This window comes from Anser anser (assembly GCF_964211835.1).
Source record: "Anser anser genome assembly, chromosome: 1".
Lineage (NCBI taxonomy): Eukaryota > Metazoa > Chordata > Aves > Anseriformes > Anatidae > Anser > Anser anser.
Genome location: NC_139720.1, coordinates 113,130,791 through 113,151,890, shown reverse-complemented (window position 1 = coordinate 113,151,890; position 21,100 = coordinate 113,130,791). Strand labels below are relative to the sequence as shown.

The window sequence follows — 21,100 nt, the reverse complement described above, 5'->3', positions numbered from 1 at the left end:
ACTTTATGGAAAATGATGCTTTGCTGCAAGTTATGTATATATATTGTATACTCCAACTTTTTTGTTTTGATCTAAGACACTAAGGTATTTAGCATTTTTCAGAACAACACATTAGCTTACAAGAACAGAATGTCCAGTTGAGGAAAATGTAGTGCCTTAACGGATGGACTGAACTCATCTGATGTGAAGCTTTGCCATTGCTATACCACTTAACCACATAATCCACTTTGGAACAAAGGTTGTTTCATGTGATTCAATGAAAGCCAAAGGAAGTGACCCAAAAATAGCACCCTGCCAAAACATTAAGACTGGACCACCACAGTTGTAAAAAGCCAGCACAGAATAGCAGCCTCTTCATGTTAAATTGTGCCACTTCCACTGACTCTTTATCACTCCAAACCGATATAGCTCACCACCAGAGGACTGTTTTAACTGCCAGTGTTCTCTCTTTGCTTTCCAGAAGTTCATGCTGGGTCAGAACAGTTTTAACGAACATAGCTACTCACCTGACCCAAGACAGGAGAGGGAGATGATCCTGTAACAGTGGCAGGAGTGAAAGCTGATCGCTGCCGCAACTGCCCTGCACTGGGAACAGTCAAAGACGGCTGAGCTGCCCAGGCATCCCAGTTATCTGTCTCTGGTTTCTCATTAGTGTTTGTTGGCCATCTGAAAATAAGCAAATGACATTATTCCTATTATTTTCAGGTGAATAACAATGTTCATGTGGGAAGATTGTACAGAAATAAAGTCTACATTCTAGGTTTCTTTCTTGTAGTTAAATATTCCATGAGCTATTAGCAGCTTAACTCTCAGGTGGAAGGAAGTAGTGCAATCAAACATAGGGTTATAATAAATATATCTCCAAAGGGCGGTCTCTAAGAACAGTCGCTTGTCCTTGCTCATTTACAGCCAGTTATTCCTTAATTTAATTACATTTTTTAGGTGTGCTCCAATACAATGAAAATAATAAGTAGTACAGCCTATATTATGTGCAGTGTAAAGAGTTAACTTAACAGAAAATAGTCATAATTCAGTACAGAACTGGTTTGAAATCTTCATACCTGCACGTCACTTACGCATCATATTGCTGCTGCTTATTTTCACTATTAAAATCCTTACCTTTTTTTTTCTTCTTAAAATTATCTCCTATAGACTTTTTTCAGCTTTTTAGTTTTATGCTACCTTTTATCCTTTTTATGCTATCTCTTGTCCTTTAAAATGTCTACCAAATCTCAAGATCCACCTCAAAATACCCTCTTAAATGAACAAAATTCCCTGACCTCTAGGAGCATGAACAAAACACCCAGCTTAAATCTAAGTCTTTAACTGTTTCTTGTGCTATTAGTTGGAATAATCAATTTTTGCCCACCCTGAATATAATAGTGCCCAAAGGCCACAAACATCACTAACCCGTATCATGTCAATTAGTACATGTCATATTAGTATAAATATGTCATGTCATATTAGTATAAATGTTCTGGGTATTGAAACTGAAGCACTGTTTATTCAAAAACAATAAATCACATACATGCCAAACATCTTCAGAAACCTCAATATTTAGTCCTATCCCTCCCTCACCTCTGAGATAAGTACTTTTTTTAGTAGAACAGAAGAAGTTTAAATACCCAGTAGTACTACTGCAACCTACTTGATGAAAATTTTGAATAGTTGATCAATACTGTATAAAGTTAATAAGACATCTTTGGAAGGACACGTTCTACTTCTATCAGCCTTATTAACGTTGTGATAAGGAACTAATAAATCATCTTTTTATTTTAACTCTGTCATTAACTTATTTTGCATAATCCAAGTTGGAAACCTTCAATGAGGGTTGATGTCAATCAGTAAAAGATAAGAAAGGTGAACTTCTTGGGATTTCTCCCATGGTGTCACCATCCTCACTTAGAAATGTCTCCCATTTGTGATGTATCCTTCTCTACTGCTCAGACAGACATGATGGGAGCAATTTTTTTGTTTTGTTTTGCAATCTGTGTACTCTGTGCTAACTGCCCACCACAATCCAATTGATTAAAAAAGACTCAAGCACATTTGAGGTGATAATCACTACCCAAACATACGTTGAACTGAAGTCTGCCCAGTTATTGGCAGTTGTAGTGCACTCTGTAGACGCAGGAGTTCCTAGTGATGTAGTTGTTTCATGCACAGAAACTTTAGGTGCAGCAGCAGCCTCAACTACTGGTTTTACAGATGCTGGAACTTCATTTTCAGGTATTTTCTCTGCATAGTTTGCGGGGAACCATCCAGTTTTTCCCTTCAATTCTCCACCAAGCCACCCTGGTTCTCCAGTCTGGCTTTCATCCACCTGTAGATGCATTAAGTTAGAAGGTTAAGAAACATAACATATAAATGGAATTTTTACTTGACATAAAATCCTCTTCATCCACAGTAATTAACTTTCTTTACTTACAGAGAAATTATACCTTCATTATAAACACAAGTTCCACCTATGTAGAATTTTGTTGTTATTATTAAATGTACTGTTGGAGGATTATGTTGTCAGCTATTCCTCCTATGGCATATCAACAGCTGAAGAAACATTTTGCAATGCAACGCTGCTTTGCAATTCATTTTTTTCAAAAATCAAAAAGGTTTTCTTGGTGATGAGGTATAAAAAGGTTCATTTCAGCCCTAATGCATAAGCCAAGCATGGGTTTTTAAACAGTTGCTTGAAAGTCTGTCACAGTAAACCAGACTTAGAGATATTAGTTCTGGAGACTCCATTAAATATTGCTATTTCTGGTTTAACTAATGCAACATGCAGATTTTAACAAGTTTCCCTAGATTTCCTTTTTCAGAAAACAGAACAGAAACACAGCATATTAAAATTAACCCCTGTCAAACAAATTCAAAACAAAACAAAACAAAACAAATCTAATGTATTTATTCAAATTAATTCCACAGTAAGAAAGAATTGCAGAAGAAAAATAATTCACCATTGCTACCCCTCATGACTCATGAATTGATAGCATGGTTAAACACTGACAAGGCATCTGGAGGTTGCAGAAACTTTTTTTAAAGAAAAAAGGCAGTAATTTTATTAGGGGTAATTATAATAATTATGATAAATCTGGTGATCTAGCCATCTAACCTCTTCGATACTCTAAAAGAATTTCAGTTTTAAGGGTTTAAGCAAACCGTTATATACAAATATGTCTTGCACCTATTACATGTAAATAATGTCTACTATCTACAACTATCTGCTGTGCATAGCTGCAGGTTTCCCTAGCAATGATCAAGTCAGCAGTAAAACCAGGCTAGTAATGAAAAGTCAAATGACTAGCCCTACACAAGGGCTGTTTTTGGCAAGAATTTCTCTCATCCGTTTAGTCCAGTATTTTAACCAGTATTTTAAAATACTTAGAAGTTTCAAATGAGAGCATAAATCAAGAGTTTACTGGTGCAGTTAACAGTACAGCAGTCATTGAGAGATGCTTAAATCTATAATTTGAAATCACTTGACCCTACCTCCCAAGCATCCGTTATCATCTTGAAGGATTTGGTGTTAACAGTATGCTTCGTGAGCTAAGGAATTAGCGATAGTATCCTTTTCAGACATTGGGGTTTTCAGAATATAATGACATTATACAGCAATGGCATACGGTAGCATCTCAAGCTAGTTGCTCTGACAGTTGGGAACACACCTATCTATTTATTCTATTAATTTTAACAATATAAACTGATCAGCTGTTTGTTTGCCAAAAAAAAAAAAAGGAACAGTGGCAAAAAGAAGCATTTGTGGCAATGGTGTAAACGAGTCGCTTTAGATAAGGGTGGGAACATTGTTTTGCAGAGAAGTGACTCAAACTGAAGCCGCAAAGCCTCTGCCTCTGATTGTCCCTGGGTTACTCATTTGAGCTGCTGATAGATTGCTTTGCTTTACTTCATGTGTTGACTCTTTGACTGCCTACTGTTGTTAATTTCTATCCCACACTCCTCTTCTGGTGCAAAACAATCCATTATTTCTGCTTTTTGTTGCACCCATCTTCTGTCTCAGTCCCTATTAACTCAAAGCAAAATGAATGGAGTACATGCTTGACCGGTTCAATGTGGTTTTACTGCAGTGCAGAGCAAAATTTCCACTGCAGCACTGAATAGGATTGCTAGAGCAGCAGTATGAGTGATGGGAGGTCACAGCAGAGGGTGAATCTTGGGAGAGAGAGCGAGAAATGGACTATCAGAACCTGATGCAAATTTTAAAATCTAAACAGTAAAAATACACACACAGTTTTGACTCTCATTCAGTTTTCAGGTAGTAACCAGAATCATTAATATACAAAAGAATAAGCACTGAAAGACCGAAAATCTGTTACCATGACCTTCTAAAATGGACATCCTTGAAACAAATCACAGCAATACAAAAACCACTGTAAGTTTTCAGAAAAAAATGTTTTGTACAAGCAGCCAAAAAAAATACCAAAGAGATTTTGAAAGCAACTAATTTCATGTCTCCTTAGAAGAGTTTAAGTTAAATTAATTCTTAAAACAGCTTAGGATACTCAAATGTATGCTGATTTAGTCAAATTAGGTTTTCATCATATACTCATGAAAAGACACTTTGAAAGATCATTTTCACTTTATAATTCATAAAAAATGTTCTCTCGGTCATTAATATAAAATATAATCTGCATCTCTTTTTGTAGTACAGTACTAGAACTTTAAATATATCCCTTCGAACCTTTTAAAAATTAATTTGTTCCAATTTCCTTATATTTTTACACCCACCATCCCAAGTCCCTACTACAGACTTTTATTCCAGATTATTTTTTTTTCAAAATACAACTAGACTTTAAATATACACCTGAACACTGAATTACAGCATGTATTTTTCATTTATTTAACTGTACTTTAGAGCCACAGCTTACAAATTCTCATTCCCTGTGGTTCAACACAATAATTGACAGAGGTAACAGCAATACAACTCTTAGCAACAGAAGCATTAGGTACAGTTAATAACTCTGTCAGCTTTGCAGAGGCCTACTCCACTTTGAGCTGGCTTGCGTATCACTAGCAGTTCATGTACACAAAAACAGAAGTCCTGCTTTACAGTAGCAATTAATTCTACATACGAATTCAAAACCTAATACTCTCAAAAAAGTATTTAATGAAAGCTAACCAGAGTATCATAGTCTGTTTTGTTTAACTACCCATCGTATCATCGTTTTAATTCTACTTCATGTGTAGGCCTTTGATCTAGCTACTCGGAGAATACTGGATTTCCTAGTACAATGCTGAATGTAAGCTCGGCACGCCAGAGGCCATATGTTGATTACGCCTACGCAGGGTCTAACACAACAAGGCTGCCTATGTACCCAATACAAAGAACAGTCCTTCTAACTTTCACAATCAACAGCCAACAAAACTGACAACAAACTACCATTATGAAATTGACTTAGACTTCCCATTTAAGCTTCTTTTATGAACTTTCTATTTAACTTATGTTCTACTATCAGAGCCACTACAGTTCAGTAACTCAGTAATTCAACTGTATTTCACTGAATTATTCTTAAGTTTATTTAAATAAGCTGAATTATATCAAAGAGTGCCAATAACAACAGAATCCATTCACTTACTCCAAGATGGACCCTAACAGCAGCAAATGCCAGCAGGACTCGTTTTGTCACAGAGCTATCCAAAGGAAAAGAATTCTACACATCGCGTACACATACCCATACACATAATAGAAACATAAGTTCTTGAATAGACAGAGCCCTGAACCAGGCATGGCTTTCTTGGCTCAGAATATATTTTGTTCCCAGACAAAAGCTTGGTTAACTTATAGTTAGGGTTATAAATCAATCTACATAGTGAAAGGAATCACAGTCTTACAGTGGAAGTTATTTGAAGTATGTAAAAAGGTAAGAAGCAGAGAAAGCAGAAAGTTAAGATACAAAAATCCTTTAATCAAAAAGTAGAAGTGTTTTTTAAAAATACAGCCCACACCCCACACATTCTCTAAACAATTTCACCCATATCAGTCCTACAGATAGCTAGCACGTGTATTGGAAAGTAAAGCAGAAGCAAGCTCTCCTCATCTACACTTTTGCAAATACTTCTTTCAGAATGAAGCCTCTTTCTTCTCCTTCATTCCTATCAAGACATACCTCAACATTCATGCACAGTGTGAAAGTATATTACACTGTTGTCAAATGCTATTTACAAGCTATACACCTATTAAAGTCTCAAGTCATTCTGACATAATGAATTCTGCAGTCCTGTTTAAATCCAGGATTTAGGCCTGATTTCCATGTGCTCTGTCAATGGATGTGTGCTTCAGCTGGATTCTTTGCTCATAGCAGTGACAGTTTGGGTAATATCTCCTGTATATCTATATGATACAGGACACGATTTCACAGGCCTGCACAGACAAAGCTATTTATAGTGTTAAAATGGGTAAATACTAAAGTCACCTATGTTACGACACAATTACTCTTAACAAAATTTTTCTTGTTGCACACAGTAAACTCCTAACCGCACAGGTCAGCTTAACTACAGAGTTGCATTTATGTCATAAATGAAACATCAGACACACTTTAACATGTAAGCTTGTAAATCATTATTTTCCAAAAGACGTAACTGACTCGAACCTTGTAGACCCACATAACACGACAAACACTTAAGGACAGATAAGAGTCTAGGAATCCAAATGCCCATTATCAAAAGTAAATTCTGGTCCATTGTACTTAGATTACTTTTGACAATGTGAGTTGATTTGTTACTTTACCCTACATAAACTCAAAAACAAGTAAACTACATGGTAACAAAATCTGTATTTATGAAAATGAATAAATTGCATAGACTTCCTAACAGTCATATAGCACACTTACCCATTCCCTTTTAACCTCCATCAGGAAAGCAATGATTTAAAGCAAGGCAGAATTATAACACATTTCACAAAAGTGTTTTACTTATATTTTCTAAGAGTAGCCCATTTAAGCAATTACTACAGAGCAGGAAATAAATCCCACAAGAATTAGTCATCAGATTTAATTATTGTTAAAAGTATGTTAAATGAAGAAAACTGAGCTAGAGAATATTCTTTTCTAGAGTAAGCTAAAATAACATATAGGAAAACTTATGTTGTACCAAAGACTTTATTTAAAATGTGTGAAGTGCTCCTTAAAATCACATATTTTTGGCAAAATGGTATTTCCACGTGAGTCTACCTAATAGTGAGCACTTTTCCTCATGAAAAAAAAAAAAAGTTTACTTATATGTCTAGGCTACAATCTATTTCCCAAGAAACAGAGATACAGCATTTTCCGAGAGCCCAAGGAGACCCATGTACCTATATCCTCTCTAATTTAACAGCTGACTGATCAATACTATTTCTTGATGAAGAATAATAGCACATTGCAATTTTATTCAGAATGGGATTGGACCTCTTCCCGAGTCATTCAGTACTGCTGCTAATACAGGATTCACTTAATTTCCAGAAGCAGATTCTAATGTCACAAATACCTCATTGTGACACAGCTGAATCAACAACAACAACAAAAAAATGAAGAGAGATGAGGGCTCATCTCCCTAGAATAGATGCATTTCTTTTATAGATATCATTACAATTTATGACAGTCTACAAAGGGTATCTTTTTTCTAAAATCCGTTATTACTGAACTGTGTCAAAATGCAATGACTCTTAAAATATTTTTGGAACACTATAACGAATATGCTTTTCCACAGTGAACAAGATAGCATTTAATTTCCACACCGGGCATTTTCGTTATGAATAGACATGAGCATGCTAAGATCATACTAGCCAGTTATTAATATTAATACTGCAGTCATTAACAACAGAATTGTAATTTAAAAACACAGTTATGCACAAAAGCAGAAAACAGCTTTAGAGAATATGAAGTTTAACACAACATTTATAGGCAGTCCATATTCCATTATCTCATCATCTATTTTAAAAATGAATGGAAATGCTTCTGTATCAACACACCTGCAATCAAATGTTTAGGTTTTGAAGTTTCCTTTTTTTTTGAAATGACATTTTATCTACTTTATATCCTCTTGAAAATAAATGTTAAAGTGTCTCACAAAAGAGCTAAGTAGATAAAAAGCAAAAAATAAGTACAGAGTAATTACAGAAATAATTCCAAGTTACAATTAAATTAGGTCCTTATCTCACAAAATGTCACCAAAAGAGCTGTAGAAAAAAATCCAGAATTACTACCCTACAAAGATTTCACTAATATTTATGGGATTCTGACAGAAGTGTAGCCATCTTGTAGCTTAGTATGATTGTTTCACTTGGTATTACACTGGACATCACATTTTCTTAATAAAGGCAATTAAAAAAAAAAATTAACACTGCTCTTGTACTACTCCTATGAAAAAAAGTAAATTTCTTATTAGAAACACATTTTATTTATCAAAGCCAGTTTTTGATTTAACCCATAGCAGCTACTCTCTCAACAGAAAATAACAGTAACTTTAACCCCTAGGTACCTTGAAGGGCAAAAAACCTTTCAATTACAACTTTTGTATAGGAACGTTTTCAAACACTTTGCACCTCAAACACACACAGCTCAGCATACTACAACTGACATGATCTGTTCATAGATTATGTTTAAACTTTACATTACAGTGAATTCTAAGAAGCTATATGTTATTGTAATAGGTAATCTGCAATATCACTTCCTATATATTTTGATATTCACTGAAATATTTTTCACAAATTTGTAAAAAAAAATACTGCCATATAAAATTCTTCTCACACAAGTGCAAAAAAAAACCACAAACCAACAAAGAAATTTTTTAAATATCACAATCCTTTCTTACCATGACTATGTCGCCAGGCTGAATAGTGATTTCATCGTGGCTTCTTGATTCAAAAGGATACAGTGCTCTATAATACACTATTTTTACATCCTCCTGAGCAGAAATTGTTAGAGGAGCTTTTTCTGAGCAAAGAAAAAAACACAGATACAAAGAAAAAGGAAAAGGCATTATTTTTACAGACTTGAAAAATGAGGCAAAAGTGGATACAAAAAAACCAAACCTTCCATTGTCTGTAGAAAGTATATTATCCTTTTACACAAGGGGAAATAGGAAAAAGCACTTTTTAAAATTTGATTGCTTACTATTTTCTCTTCCTAATATCATGTATAATATTACTATATTTTAACTAACATGATGTACATGATTATTTGTAGAAAGAATCATGCACTTACAATGCAACATACATGACTTCTCAAATGCATCACTGATTTTGTAGATTATATCTGAGCAGTAAGCCATAGATTCAATTCAAACTGTAATGTTCTTGCATGTATCAGTGGTATACCAAATAGTTTTAGAGCCTGCTTATGTAGCAGCCTCAATTGCAGCCTGACTATACTTTGAAAAAAATGTTTCAGAATGTCCTAACACACGCGGATTAGCTGAAAAGAGGTCACTTACAGATGGTGTTTTAAAAATCACATGCTTGTATTAAAGATGCATTACTAGTGAAAAGAAGAATAGAGAAAAAAAAGATAAGCTAAATTTCTCTCATATAATGCAGTTCCTATTTGTGTATTCTGTCACAGAAGTGCCCTCTGCTATTCTGCCCAAATAATACCTAACAAGAATATATAATTGATAAAGTCAACTCCAGACTAGTCCTAAAAGATAGAAGGTAATTTCCCTTTTATGCAGTCCTTTGATCGAATATTTAGACAAATATTACATTCCCTATCAATTCTCATGTGTATTAATCAAAGCCACTTAAGAGAGTACCGTGATTCCAAATATGGGCAGAAATCATGTTATAACGCAAAGAAAAAGCTCTCAGCTGAAAGTGATTACGCACATAACAGAAGAAGATTATATCATAGACTTCAGGTCATTTGTTCAGTAAGCAACATGCATGTCAAAGGGGAAGAGGAAGAAGGATAGCTAAGTGACACACTGATACTATAAAAAATCCAGATTTCTTAAGATTTGTAACGAGAAGTGCAGCAGTAATTTTTGACACCTTACGTCAACATCTTAGACCATTTTACATCTAAGATTCTTCCTTCAGCGTGCACTTCGAGTCTCATCGACTTGTGTTTTATTCTGTCTGCTGAACAACATACTTTTAGGAAGAACACTGAAGCCTAGAAGAGAACAACCTTTTGGAGTTTAGAGCTCAAACCATTCATGATTTCTTTCAATAAAATGAACAATTCAATTGTGAAACATATGGTTCTTCAAAAGCCGTGTGCAACAGCATTTCTTGATTTCTTCCTCTACCTGCATTTGACCAAGGAGCCTGGACGGCTGGCTTGACTGGTTCTTGATGTGGTTGGAAAAGCTTACTCAGTTTCTCTTGGATTTCCTGTTTCCCCTTATCCTCGCTTTCCTTCTTCTTGGTTATTTCTTCCCTTTTTTGCTTCTCATCTTCCTGATTTTTTTTTTGCCACTGAAGTTCTTCTTCTTGTTGCACTCGATCAAGCCGTTGTTTATCCCGCTCCTGGATTCGTCTGTTGGACAAGTAAAAGTGTTCTGTTTTACTTTTTAAGTCAGTCAAACAAAAGACCATAGAAGTTACTTGTCCTTGTGTGTAATCTACAATATAAAGTGTACTCCTTACGATTTTTACATATCTTACCATATCTGGTAATTTTATTTGTTGAGTTATCAACCCCTCCACAACATTTTCTTACATAGTGGCTCCTAGATGGCAAAGATTGTATGTATTCATAAAGAGCTGTGACTCAGACAAGTGAGAGAACACTAATCTGTGTAACCTGCTACTAATGGCAGGTCTCTATTACTTTTAACTGTTTTGTCTTTGCATCTAAAAATGGACTTTAATATCACTTTTTATTTTAACTCACATGTGAAGTCTATGCCTGTACAACACAATCCCACAGAACTCTGAAAAGGCCTCAGCATACACTGAGAAATTAAATACTTGTGGTTTGGAGCTGAATGTAAGAAGGGAAAAAACATTTAACACAATTTCTTCTCATCAGAGTTCTTCAGAGATTTTTAAATGCATAACTGTTCTTATTGATTGAATAGTAACCGTTTAACTTCTTCTTTATCGAGACTGTGATGTCTTCCCCTCTTTAATGACATGAAAATATGTTTAACTATGTTTTTCTAATTACTGTATGAAACTTTATATAGGTATTTTATAACAGTCTCTTACTGAGCTTACAGTGCTCTGAAAATTATAAGCTTTATACAATCCAGTATCTTTACACTTTCAGTCCCAGATCTTCAATTTAACAATATCAGAGTCTCAACTTGGGGATTCAACAATATTTGTGTATTCTCTTTTCATAGTTTTCCATGACATTCATAAATCTAATGCAACTTTTTTAAGTAATGAACCATATATAGAAAAAAAAATTGAACCCATAAATAAGCCCTTCAGGACCCTGTAACTGTAAGGCTGCTTTTCATAATCTCTTCCCAAGCAATCTGAGCATCCCATTATATCAGCACTACAGGTTACCATTTTCATTTGCCCCACAATTCTTTTTATTTAATCTAGAGCTGTAGATATGAACTACAACTATCACCAGATGTTTTCAGTAATGAATTCTTCTACAGTTTTCCCTGAAACACAACAAGCAGCAAATTATACTCTTCCATTTCTATTGCTCAACACTCACTTTAGCTTTAAAATGCAGGAAGAAGTCAGGAATACTATTCAAACAAATTGGTTCTACTTATTTTCTCAAAGCTACAACATCTCTAGGTAAGATACAAAATAGTCAAATCAGAAAAAAAAAGTGGTAATCAGAAAATATGGCAGTCCTGATCTTCCTGTTGTGGGGCAAGGAATTCAAAAAAATATCCACAAGCTTCGCACAGTACTCTTACAGAACTACTCAGAAAATTTCACACTCCTAATTGTGAAAGCCAGCAAGTCCTTTACGCCCCCCGACAGAGGACAAGAAAAAAATGGGTAAGTATTGTCTGTTAGAAACAATTTGTACTGGTAAACATAACTAAAGGGTTGTAACAGACACACAGGGTGGTTTGATTTGTACTGTGACCTGTTCCACTTCCATATTTTTTTAATACCTACAAAATTAGTGAAAATTGCATGGCAACAAATTGGTCATTACAGACTTGGCCTACTGTATAGCACATATTTTGTCCAAAAGCACCACGAATTCCTGGCCAACATACTTAAGGGTAAAAATTTACTTTCCAAATGGTAGGTTGGCACCAGAGGGCAAATATCATCTTCTGTCATTTTAAGTTTTGAGTTGACAAAAACATTTTCCAAGAAATCCCAAATTACTCAGTACCTGTGTAAGATGACAACTACTAACAGAAGCTAAAAAAAACATCCTTGGTTCAAAACAAAATTGCTGATACAATCTCAATATTCTACATCAGTATACCGTGAGTATAGGTTAAGACACCAGTGAGGATATTACTTCCTTCTCTACAAACTACTGCTATATATTTCTGCCTTCAATGTAAAGTCAATTTAATAAATTCACTGTTCTGTCAACCTCCTCTTTCAATCACTGAATTTGTCCTTGGCACGTTCATTTGCAAAGTATTCAGAGCCAATTACTCAGCAGTTTTGTTGCAACACTGAGGCTGCATCATATACTGATACAAAGCGCTTTTTTTTTTTTTTATTTCAGTGGTGTCTTACCTGGTGAGTTTAGTCAGATGGGCTTTAGAAAATGATTTTTTTAATTATGTTTCTAGTAGAGCAATTAATTCTTCCCATAGATATAAATCAAGTTTGTTCTAGCTGCTGGATTGAGAAGAGCAGATGAAAACATATCTCAGGGGTAAGGGACTGATTTCTTGTTTTTTTAGAAAGTTTGCTTTTTCTGAAGTCAATACCTCAGATTCTTAAAGGCACCGGCTCTATGCAAGTAATTAAAGAACTACCCTAACTTAGCTACTTTCTATGTATAAGATTTCTGTTTGAAGATGAGGTTTTCATTGAGACCTTGTTTTGGTTTGCCTGAAATATAAAATTAACTTGACTCACAAAGAAATAACACAGACGACCAGGTGGCTTTAGATCGCAATCCATGTAATATGATAACCAATAATTTAAGATCCCTTGTTCCCAGGCCTTTGTTTTCATCTCTTGACCAGTGTTTACCCAGATTGACAGCATAAAAACCCCTAAACTGCTAAAAATTTAATCAAGAAGCTACAAATAAATTATGTCAGAATAGAACTGCTTGCTAGACTATATGCCATTTATTTTACATAAATATATTATAAATACATTTAAAAAGTTATTTCCAAGGTGTGTAGTAAAAACCATTAGCTCTATCTCCAAATGTAGAAGTACACTACACCTTTTAAGTAATGCTGAAATCTGTATGTATCATTGACAGTTAAGAGTCACAGACAGATGTAGAAGCTCATCTCCACAACACACTTCTCATTCAAGGATTAAAAAAAACTTCATTTCTAAAGAAGTCATTTGCACTGAACCAAAACTTGTTCTAGGTCTTAAGATATTCTTGACATTTAGTAATATATTATTTGAAATCAGATTATGTTCCTGGAAATACAAAGCTTATTTGACTATTTTCGCACAATGCTTTGCGCTCCCGTATCTCCACAGGAAGGGCATAAACTAGAGCATTTTGTTACCTTTGAGCTTCTTTTTGCTTTTCTAGTTCTGTCTTCCTTTCCTGTTCTTTCTGTTTCAACCTCTCAGCTTCCAAGTTCTTTTGCTTCTGTAGTTGCTGTTTGTTATGTATTTCTCTCAGCTCCTAGACAAAAAAGTAAAATATATGTAACCATTCAGAATGTGAATCACAATTAATGGCCCCGTAACATTTTCATTGTGAGGCAACAAAAATTGGAAATGGTTGGATATCTCTTCAGACTTTCAGTATAGCCAAATGCATTGGCAGGCATTTAAGGTAGGTTTCAAAGGACTATAAGCCCTTTCAAAATTTCCTAAATTTTAACTATATTAGCTTAGATGTTAAAGAGTTAAGAAACCAGTAAGCCTTTTTAAAGTGGAACTCTAAAAAGCTGACAAAACTTTGACAAAGTTCATCTGAACAATTATGTTTTATTTTATTTGCTGAATTGTTGAATTTATTAAATTTCGTACAAAAAACTGGCTTATGAACTACTCATAATAGCAAGTGCTTCAATTGGTTTTATATTGAAATTAAGGGTGATTTACTAAAGAAGCTTCAGGATTGTTTTATGTCCAGGAGATAGAATTCCTCAAGCAACAACTTTGGGATGAAACTGTGGTACAGAGTACTCATTCGTATACAAGTCAGTTTTCCTTTGGTTAATTATAAAGACATTGCTTGAAACATTTAGAATATAAATAATAACAAAAACATCATATTTTCTCAAGATTTGTTTTCTGCATGAACATCTACTATTAACAGAAATACCAGTTAGATCTTGCATCCCTTTGTGTAACCTAGAGTCTAGATTTTTTCTATTTTGAGTCTAAACTCCTCAGTATTATAAGGAATAAAAGAATCATTTTCATTGAAAATAGTCCACATTAAAAAAAGAATAGTACAAACAAAATATGCAGAAAAAGTTTATAACAGGAAATTGTTTCTAAATCTGTATCTTAGTAATGTCTGCTTTTATTGAAATATGACTCACATTGAGCAGGTTTGTTTAGTTCTTGTGTCCTTAAAAGCTTTATCTTAATTTACTCAGGCACTCAAATAAGTAATCTTGAAAGTATTGTGATAGTTTTTCAGAAATTCATGATCTACAGATTAGCCAAATGAAGACTTCATTAACCAAAACATATAAAATTGCATAAGAGAATAAATAAATATCAAGTAATTCAACGGGCCCAAATCAGTAAAGTGAGTTAATTTCACAATAAGATAATTGCACAAAATTATTAGCAACCTCTTAGCTTTCATGCAAGTTGAAAGTTAATACTTGTTTATTTACATATTAAATTTATAATGTTTCTAAAAATTTCTGTCAGTGAAATTAATACATGAATTAGTGCTTAAAGACTGCACTGTGCAACATCAAATATTAAGATGAAGTCAAAACTACATTGTTAAGAGGAGTAGCACTTGACCTTTGCAAGGTATTAAAACATTTTGGATATATGAATGAAAGTTTTAAAAAGTTAAGTTGCATTTAGTGTCCTAGTCCTGAGTCACATTTTCTTAATGATCCTCAATTTTAATTCAGTGAAAACTGAGTTCAGCATCATTAAAGAGATAATCAGTTCCTATACAAGTTTAATATAAACTCTGCTAAGGCCATGAAACTCATTGAAATATGGAGATAATTTAGGCAATACTATATTTCATGATCATCATTATTTTCCATAGCCATATGAAAGCTTAGCAGATAGTTAGGATCTAGAATAGATATTACAGAATATAAAATAAACTACTCTTGTGAAATCACCATAATTATTCAGGCAGGATAGTGCCTTTGGGAAAATTTTTAAACCCTGAATGCCCATGGTTATTAACATTCATGCATAGCCTTATTTTGGACTAAGGAAAAGGGATACTAAAATGGAAAAGCATTAGCAATATTCAACATAATGGTTTCTTAGTAGCTGGCCCATGAAGAACAATGAGCAAATAAGGGGTTTAGGACATTTCAGTGAACACACAGTTGGCCAACTGCTCCTGGAGCTAGATGTGGCCTGCACCAGACTTTTCTGTAATGCTAACTATAGTAAGCAGTCTTTTCCAATAACTGTATGTTATTAACTCAGCTTCTTTAATATTGTTACACTTGTAATATATTGAGGTACAAAGGATTTAACCCTTGTTTCCAATTAATTTCCCTGAAGGAATCATAGTCACCATCTTCTTTGTACGATCACCCAAACCCTTATTTATATAAAAAATATGTACAAGTGCAAAGGACAAATATACAACCATAAATACACTAGCAGTTCAGTGATTTGCAAGCATTTATCTGAAAGGATATAGGTTAGTAAATGGCCCAGTTTGCCATGTGGAAAACAGCTTTCAACGGTATTTTGAATTTCTGTAGATTACAGAAGTCTCCACACGTGCAAAACAAAGTCTCTACAAAGCTCTTGAAGCTCAAAATACTATTGCTGTGAAGTATCAAGTATCTTGAGTGGTATTCATGATTTTAACTAGCTGTTTCTCTTTCTGGATAAGGAGACTGCTACCCAAAGCACAGGTTGCTGACTCCTAAATTTAGTTTAAATTTAGCACAGTCTTCAGTTTAGAAATCCTGTGGTGTTCTCCTTGCTCTTGTTTTCCTTCACCTCCATTCCCCCTGCTGTCCCTTAATGCTGTATGCCAAGAAGCTCAAGTTTCTGAGTCCTGGCTGATGAGACAAAAGAAAACTCTGCTTGAGTTGAGCAGAGAGACCTGAGGTAGTCACGTATTTCTAATTAAACAACACTGAAGACAACCTACTGTTACTTGCAAAAGTTATTTAGACAAGAGCACTTTCTTGGTTTGTTTTTTCTTCCCCTTTGCATCTTTTTCTCAAACTCTGGTGCGTGAGCAATTAAATAGGAATTATCACTTGGCAAAGAAAGAGGAACTAACATTCTTCAAGGGTATGAAGGCTATCTTAGCTAAAAGAAAACAAAAACACAAAATCTGTGATAACCCAGATGAAAAAATGTGAGCTTGGTTTAGTTTTTAACAAGAAATTTGTACACTAAAAAGAATGATTCGGTTCACCTATGCTTACAGAACCAGGAGGAATTCAAATCCTCTAATTCAAAAACAACTGGTATTTTCCCCCATTCAGAAAAGCATCCTCAATTCTCAAATACATAAAAACACACAAGAATCTGCAAGACCAAAACAGTGCCTACTACACCAAACACTATTTACTTCCACTAGGTGTCTAACTGCAAGGCTAGCCCAAACTTTATATTTTAATTATAGTTTAGACAAGTTTATCTCACTACCGAAAGTACAATATATACCATGTCTAGTGCCAAATAGGAAACTGAGAAGGTTCTAGCTATGAGCCATGTCTCCATGGCTGTCTGAAGCAAATAATTTCTCACATTGAGTACATACAGCAGGATCATTAACTTCGGTCCAAATAATTAACTTTTTTTTTTTTTTTGCATATCTTGTCATTTTATATGTATACTCAGCTAAGTTAGGATCTCCAATGACAGTTGCATAAAGTTTTCCATAGATTTTTTAACACATTATTCCTTTCCAGCAAAGCCAACATGCTAGTTCAGCATATTATAGTTTTCCACAGACAATCTATCACATTATTCCTTCACAGCTAAGCCAATATGCTAGTTCAGTATTTTGTGCAGAGATTTTCTGCGTGACGTACCTGTAACCTGTAACAGTTAAGAAAATCCAACCTAGTTTACACACCTAGCACTAGATGGAGTATTTTGGAGGTAAAAATGCTGTAAATATCCTTCTTTGCATCAACTAGGAGGAAATAAAGATTTGACTGGTATCTCATGCAAGAGATAGATGCTCTGTTGCTTTTTTGTATTAGTGGGAGGATGGGGGAAGAAAGAATCAGCATCTCCCACAGTGCTGCAGGACACCAACTGAACAGAATTATAGTAACACTTCAACAGTCAACAGAACGAAACATTTGCCAGCTGAATATTCAGCACAGTCCTACGCTCGTCCTTTACAGACACAAGCAACTAAGAAGTTGTACAAATCGTGTATCGTAACTCTGAAGACATAAGAACGCTTTGCTTTTTCTGGTGTGCAGGACAAGGAATGTCTTAGGCTAAACGCAGAGAGAAATTGTTACCTTTCCACTTAATTCACAAACAGACTAACAAGTATAAAAATAATTTTGAGATGTTACAATAACCACATTTACGTACCCACATAATATTGAATACGAGTTAAAATATGAATTTCATACAGCAGAGTAATATTCACTATATACAGACAAGTCATATTGATATGAAAACCTTAACTTTAAAAATTTAATCGTTTAAGCTCAAATGTTGCCGTTTGACGGAAAGACAGGACAGCTTAGAACACTCTTCGGGGATTACAGCACAAGGTTTCCATCAAATCTTCTCTTGAGACAAACCACAGCATTTTATCCCAGAGGAAAGAACCCTACAGTTCTGTGCTCACTGAGGCTTTCCCACAGCAATACTCTTCTACCCAATTCCCCAGATCCCAAAGCACCTCTTCTGTCCTTGACAGAGAGTTCCTCCTTTAACCCCATATCATAGTTATGGGGGAGTTCATAAAGGGAATGTATTGCCATCTCCCTCATACCTTGAATCACAAATTACAGTGTTGTGTAGGAATGCTTAAGATTAACATTTTTTTCATTTTCATTTTAAAAGGTCTGATGATGACCAAAATAGGCCAAAATTTAGACCAAAATTTAAAGACCAATTTTTAGACCAATAGACCAAAATTTAAAGTCTTGAAGTGTCAAGATATGCAAAAGACAAAAATAACTAACTAGTACCTTGCCCAGGTTCTAAATCAAGGCACACTCCTCATTTAAACACCAAGGATTAGATAAATAAGATTACAAAAACTCTTCTCTTTGGTTATGCTTTAGTGCTAGCACCTTTTATTAAATACTAACTTAGTTAAACACTGCACACTCATCTGTAAACAAATCTGGTAAAGTGAAGCACATAACTGGAGGAGGTTCATCACTCAGATTGAGATAGTTGTGTACTGCCTGAGTATGGCATGGAGACCTTTAGAAAGGAGTCTAAGTAGTTGACGCAGCCCAGGAGAACTGCCAGGCACTGCAGCATTGCATCTTCCATTGCCACTGACTGGAAGAAAGAAATGCTCAAATGTAAACAGGCATTCATATGCAAGACTTGTCCAGTGCACACTGACTAGACAGGGACTGACAACAACTGGAACATGACACAAAATGTAAGACATTTTTAAGAACTTGATTCTAGCTGTTCACCACTTTTTCCAGGCACTGGAAATAGCTTCTCAGCAAGACTAACATTTCAGAAACATTCATTTAGTTGTTTTCTCCTGTGCAATAACTCAGATAAGCTCTAAACACAGGATTCTTCTATGCTGCATGAAATAACTGCTTGGTTATTTCATAAAACTCTATTAAGAACTATTTTAATTGTTTTATTTGACTGTGTAATGACTGACCATTGCAAAATTTAAATGTAAATTCACACTGAATGTAGAATTTTTAAAGGTAAATTATAGGAGAGCTATATACACACAAACAGGAAACCTAATATACAGCCTTCTATTCTACAAAATTATTTTATATAGAAAAAACAAGTGTCTAGTTACATTTTACTAGTACCTGTATCAGTTTTAATTATTAGCTTTCTTGGCTAGGATTTTGAAGAGTATTGAAAGTTAGACTCCTTGAACTTAATTAAGGATACAAAAATGCGATGTAATTCTCAACCTTGTTACAAACTCACTCACTTATTCTGTAGTCAAATACATCGCAATCCACAAGTCTATTATATTCTTTGATAAAATGCCTCAAATAGGATTTTAAGAGATATCTGACAAGCTCCAGGCTAAGGTACCTATTTCTTTGCCAAACAAGTACACTTGGTCAACTCTGTGGCTTTAGACTTTAGACTTTTAGACTTTGTGGCCACAGTGGCACCCTAGAAGCCAGGTAATTCTAAGTACTATCAGTTAGCTCAAACCATGTGGCTCTAGCTACAGATATTCAATAGAGATACCTGGATCTACCTCCTTTGAAACATTAATAATAATTCAAACTCCAGAAAGTTTTTGAAAAGTACGCAATTCTATGAACATTTCAAAGTCTTGAGATGTTAACTTGAAAAAGAAGTAACTGAAGTACTTGAGTTCCAAACGATTAATGAGAAGAAATTTAAATCAGTTGCTTTGGAGGAAGTAAAAAGATTCGCTGAGAAAAAAAAAAAAAAAAACCTGTTTCAGTTATCTTCCTAGTCACTCATATATGCTATTAAGACAAGAAGCAAATATGAGGTAATTTAACATCAGTTTTGTGTATTCACTTGCTGCAGAACATAGATTTGTAATATGGAGGCAAATGCAGTGCAACCCATTTATATGATATGTTAAAAAGTTGACCTGTAACCTAAAATACATTGGAACATCAAGTAAGCCTTACAGTCATATCAACAAAAAGGCACACTAGACAAACTGTTCACTTTAACTTGCACTATCTCAGCATATTTCTCTGTCAGATACCAGTGGATCCAGTGTTATCTGTTTCAAGAGAATTAATTATAGTGTTGCAAAATTTAAGTGGTGTATTCACATGGAAGATAATAGAACAGATATTCATAGCCAAAACATGAGGAATAGATCTCAGTAATGATAACAAAAGGTCATGGTTCCATGTTGCTGTCAATTTTACTGTCTCTTTAAGCATTTCATCATAACTAGTAAGTTAGTTTGGCATATGTTCTCAGAGAGCAGTAGGAATTCTGGGAATTCACAAAAAGTACCACATCATTCTGCTACTAGACCAGAAATCAGTTGTATTATAGAAAACACGGTGAGCACCAGTGCCTCTCTATTACTCGACAGAGAACAACAGCTGCACAAGTCAGCGTCAATAAGGGTGTTGCTGTTCTAACACCTACCCCATCCGATGTGCATCTCAGTTATATATTAGAGCACAAAGGAAGAGTAGATCACCATAGAAAAGGCCAATGAATTAAAAACTACCAGATAATTTAGGAACAGCCTTAATTAAAAATGAAGTTTAAATTTTATTTATTTAATAGAAAGACATTTTTAAAATAAATATTTATGTGTATCCCATCTGTACATATTTCCCTTTAGTTCTGAAGTTAAAGAAGCCCTTATTATATTTAGAGCTCAGATATGGTTGAATTTTTGATATATTATTTGAAAAGGATTTACATTTAAATGTGAGCACTGTACAGTTGACTGATAATTATACAAATTGCAAGATATTTTAGCACCAAATTAACCTGTTATATTTATGCACTCAGTTACTACTAAATAAGCAAACAAGACATTCTTCTGTTAGTTGGGGAAATTATTACCAAATTGAAAAAAAAAAAAGTCATCTTTCCAATGGCAGCTTCTTAAAGTTGTCACAGGTTTTTGACTGTTTAGATTAAAAGAATTATTCAAGTTCCTAGACTCCTTTGTGTTGAGCAACATTATTACCTAAGACATACCTGTGTTCTGGCTTCATTTCAGGATAG

At 34.5% G+C, this 21,100-nt stretch overlaps 1 protein-coding gene across 6 annotated transcripts in view; it reads right to left on the bottom strand.

The window, feature by feature from the left end:
* The window catches only part of ITSN1 (intersectin 1), a 126,522-nt gene that overhangs the window by 41,590 nt on the left and 63,832 nt on the right, over window positions 1-21,100 (bottom strand). For 5 of the 6 annotated variants that reach the window (XM_083817695.1, XM_083817692.1, XM_083817693.1 and 2 more), the window contains 5 exons: window positions 13,588-13,709; window positions 10,243-10,472; window positions 8,806-8,927; window positions 2,079-2,323; window positions 507-666 (listed from right to left, as the gene is read on the bottom strand). In XM_083817695.1, the coding sequence (XP_083673821.1) occupies window positions 507-666; window positions 2,079-2,323; window positions 8,806-8,927; window positions 10,243-10,472; window positions 13,588-13,709 (879 nt within the window). The remainder of the gene's footprint in view (window positions 1-506; window positions 667-2,078; window positions 2,324-8,805; window positions 8,928-10,242; window positions 10,473-13,587; window positions 13,710-21,100) is intronic. The other variant, XM_083817694.1, reaches the window with a different exon arrangement.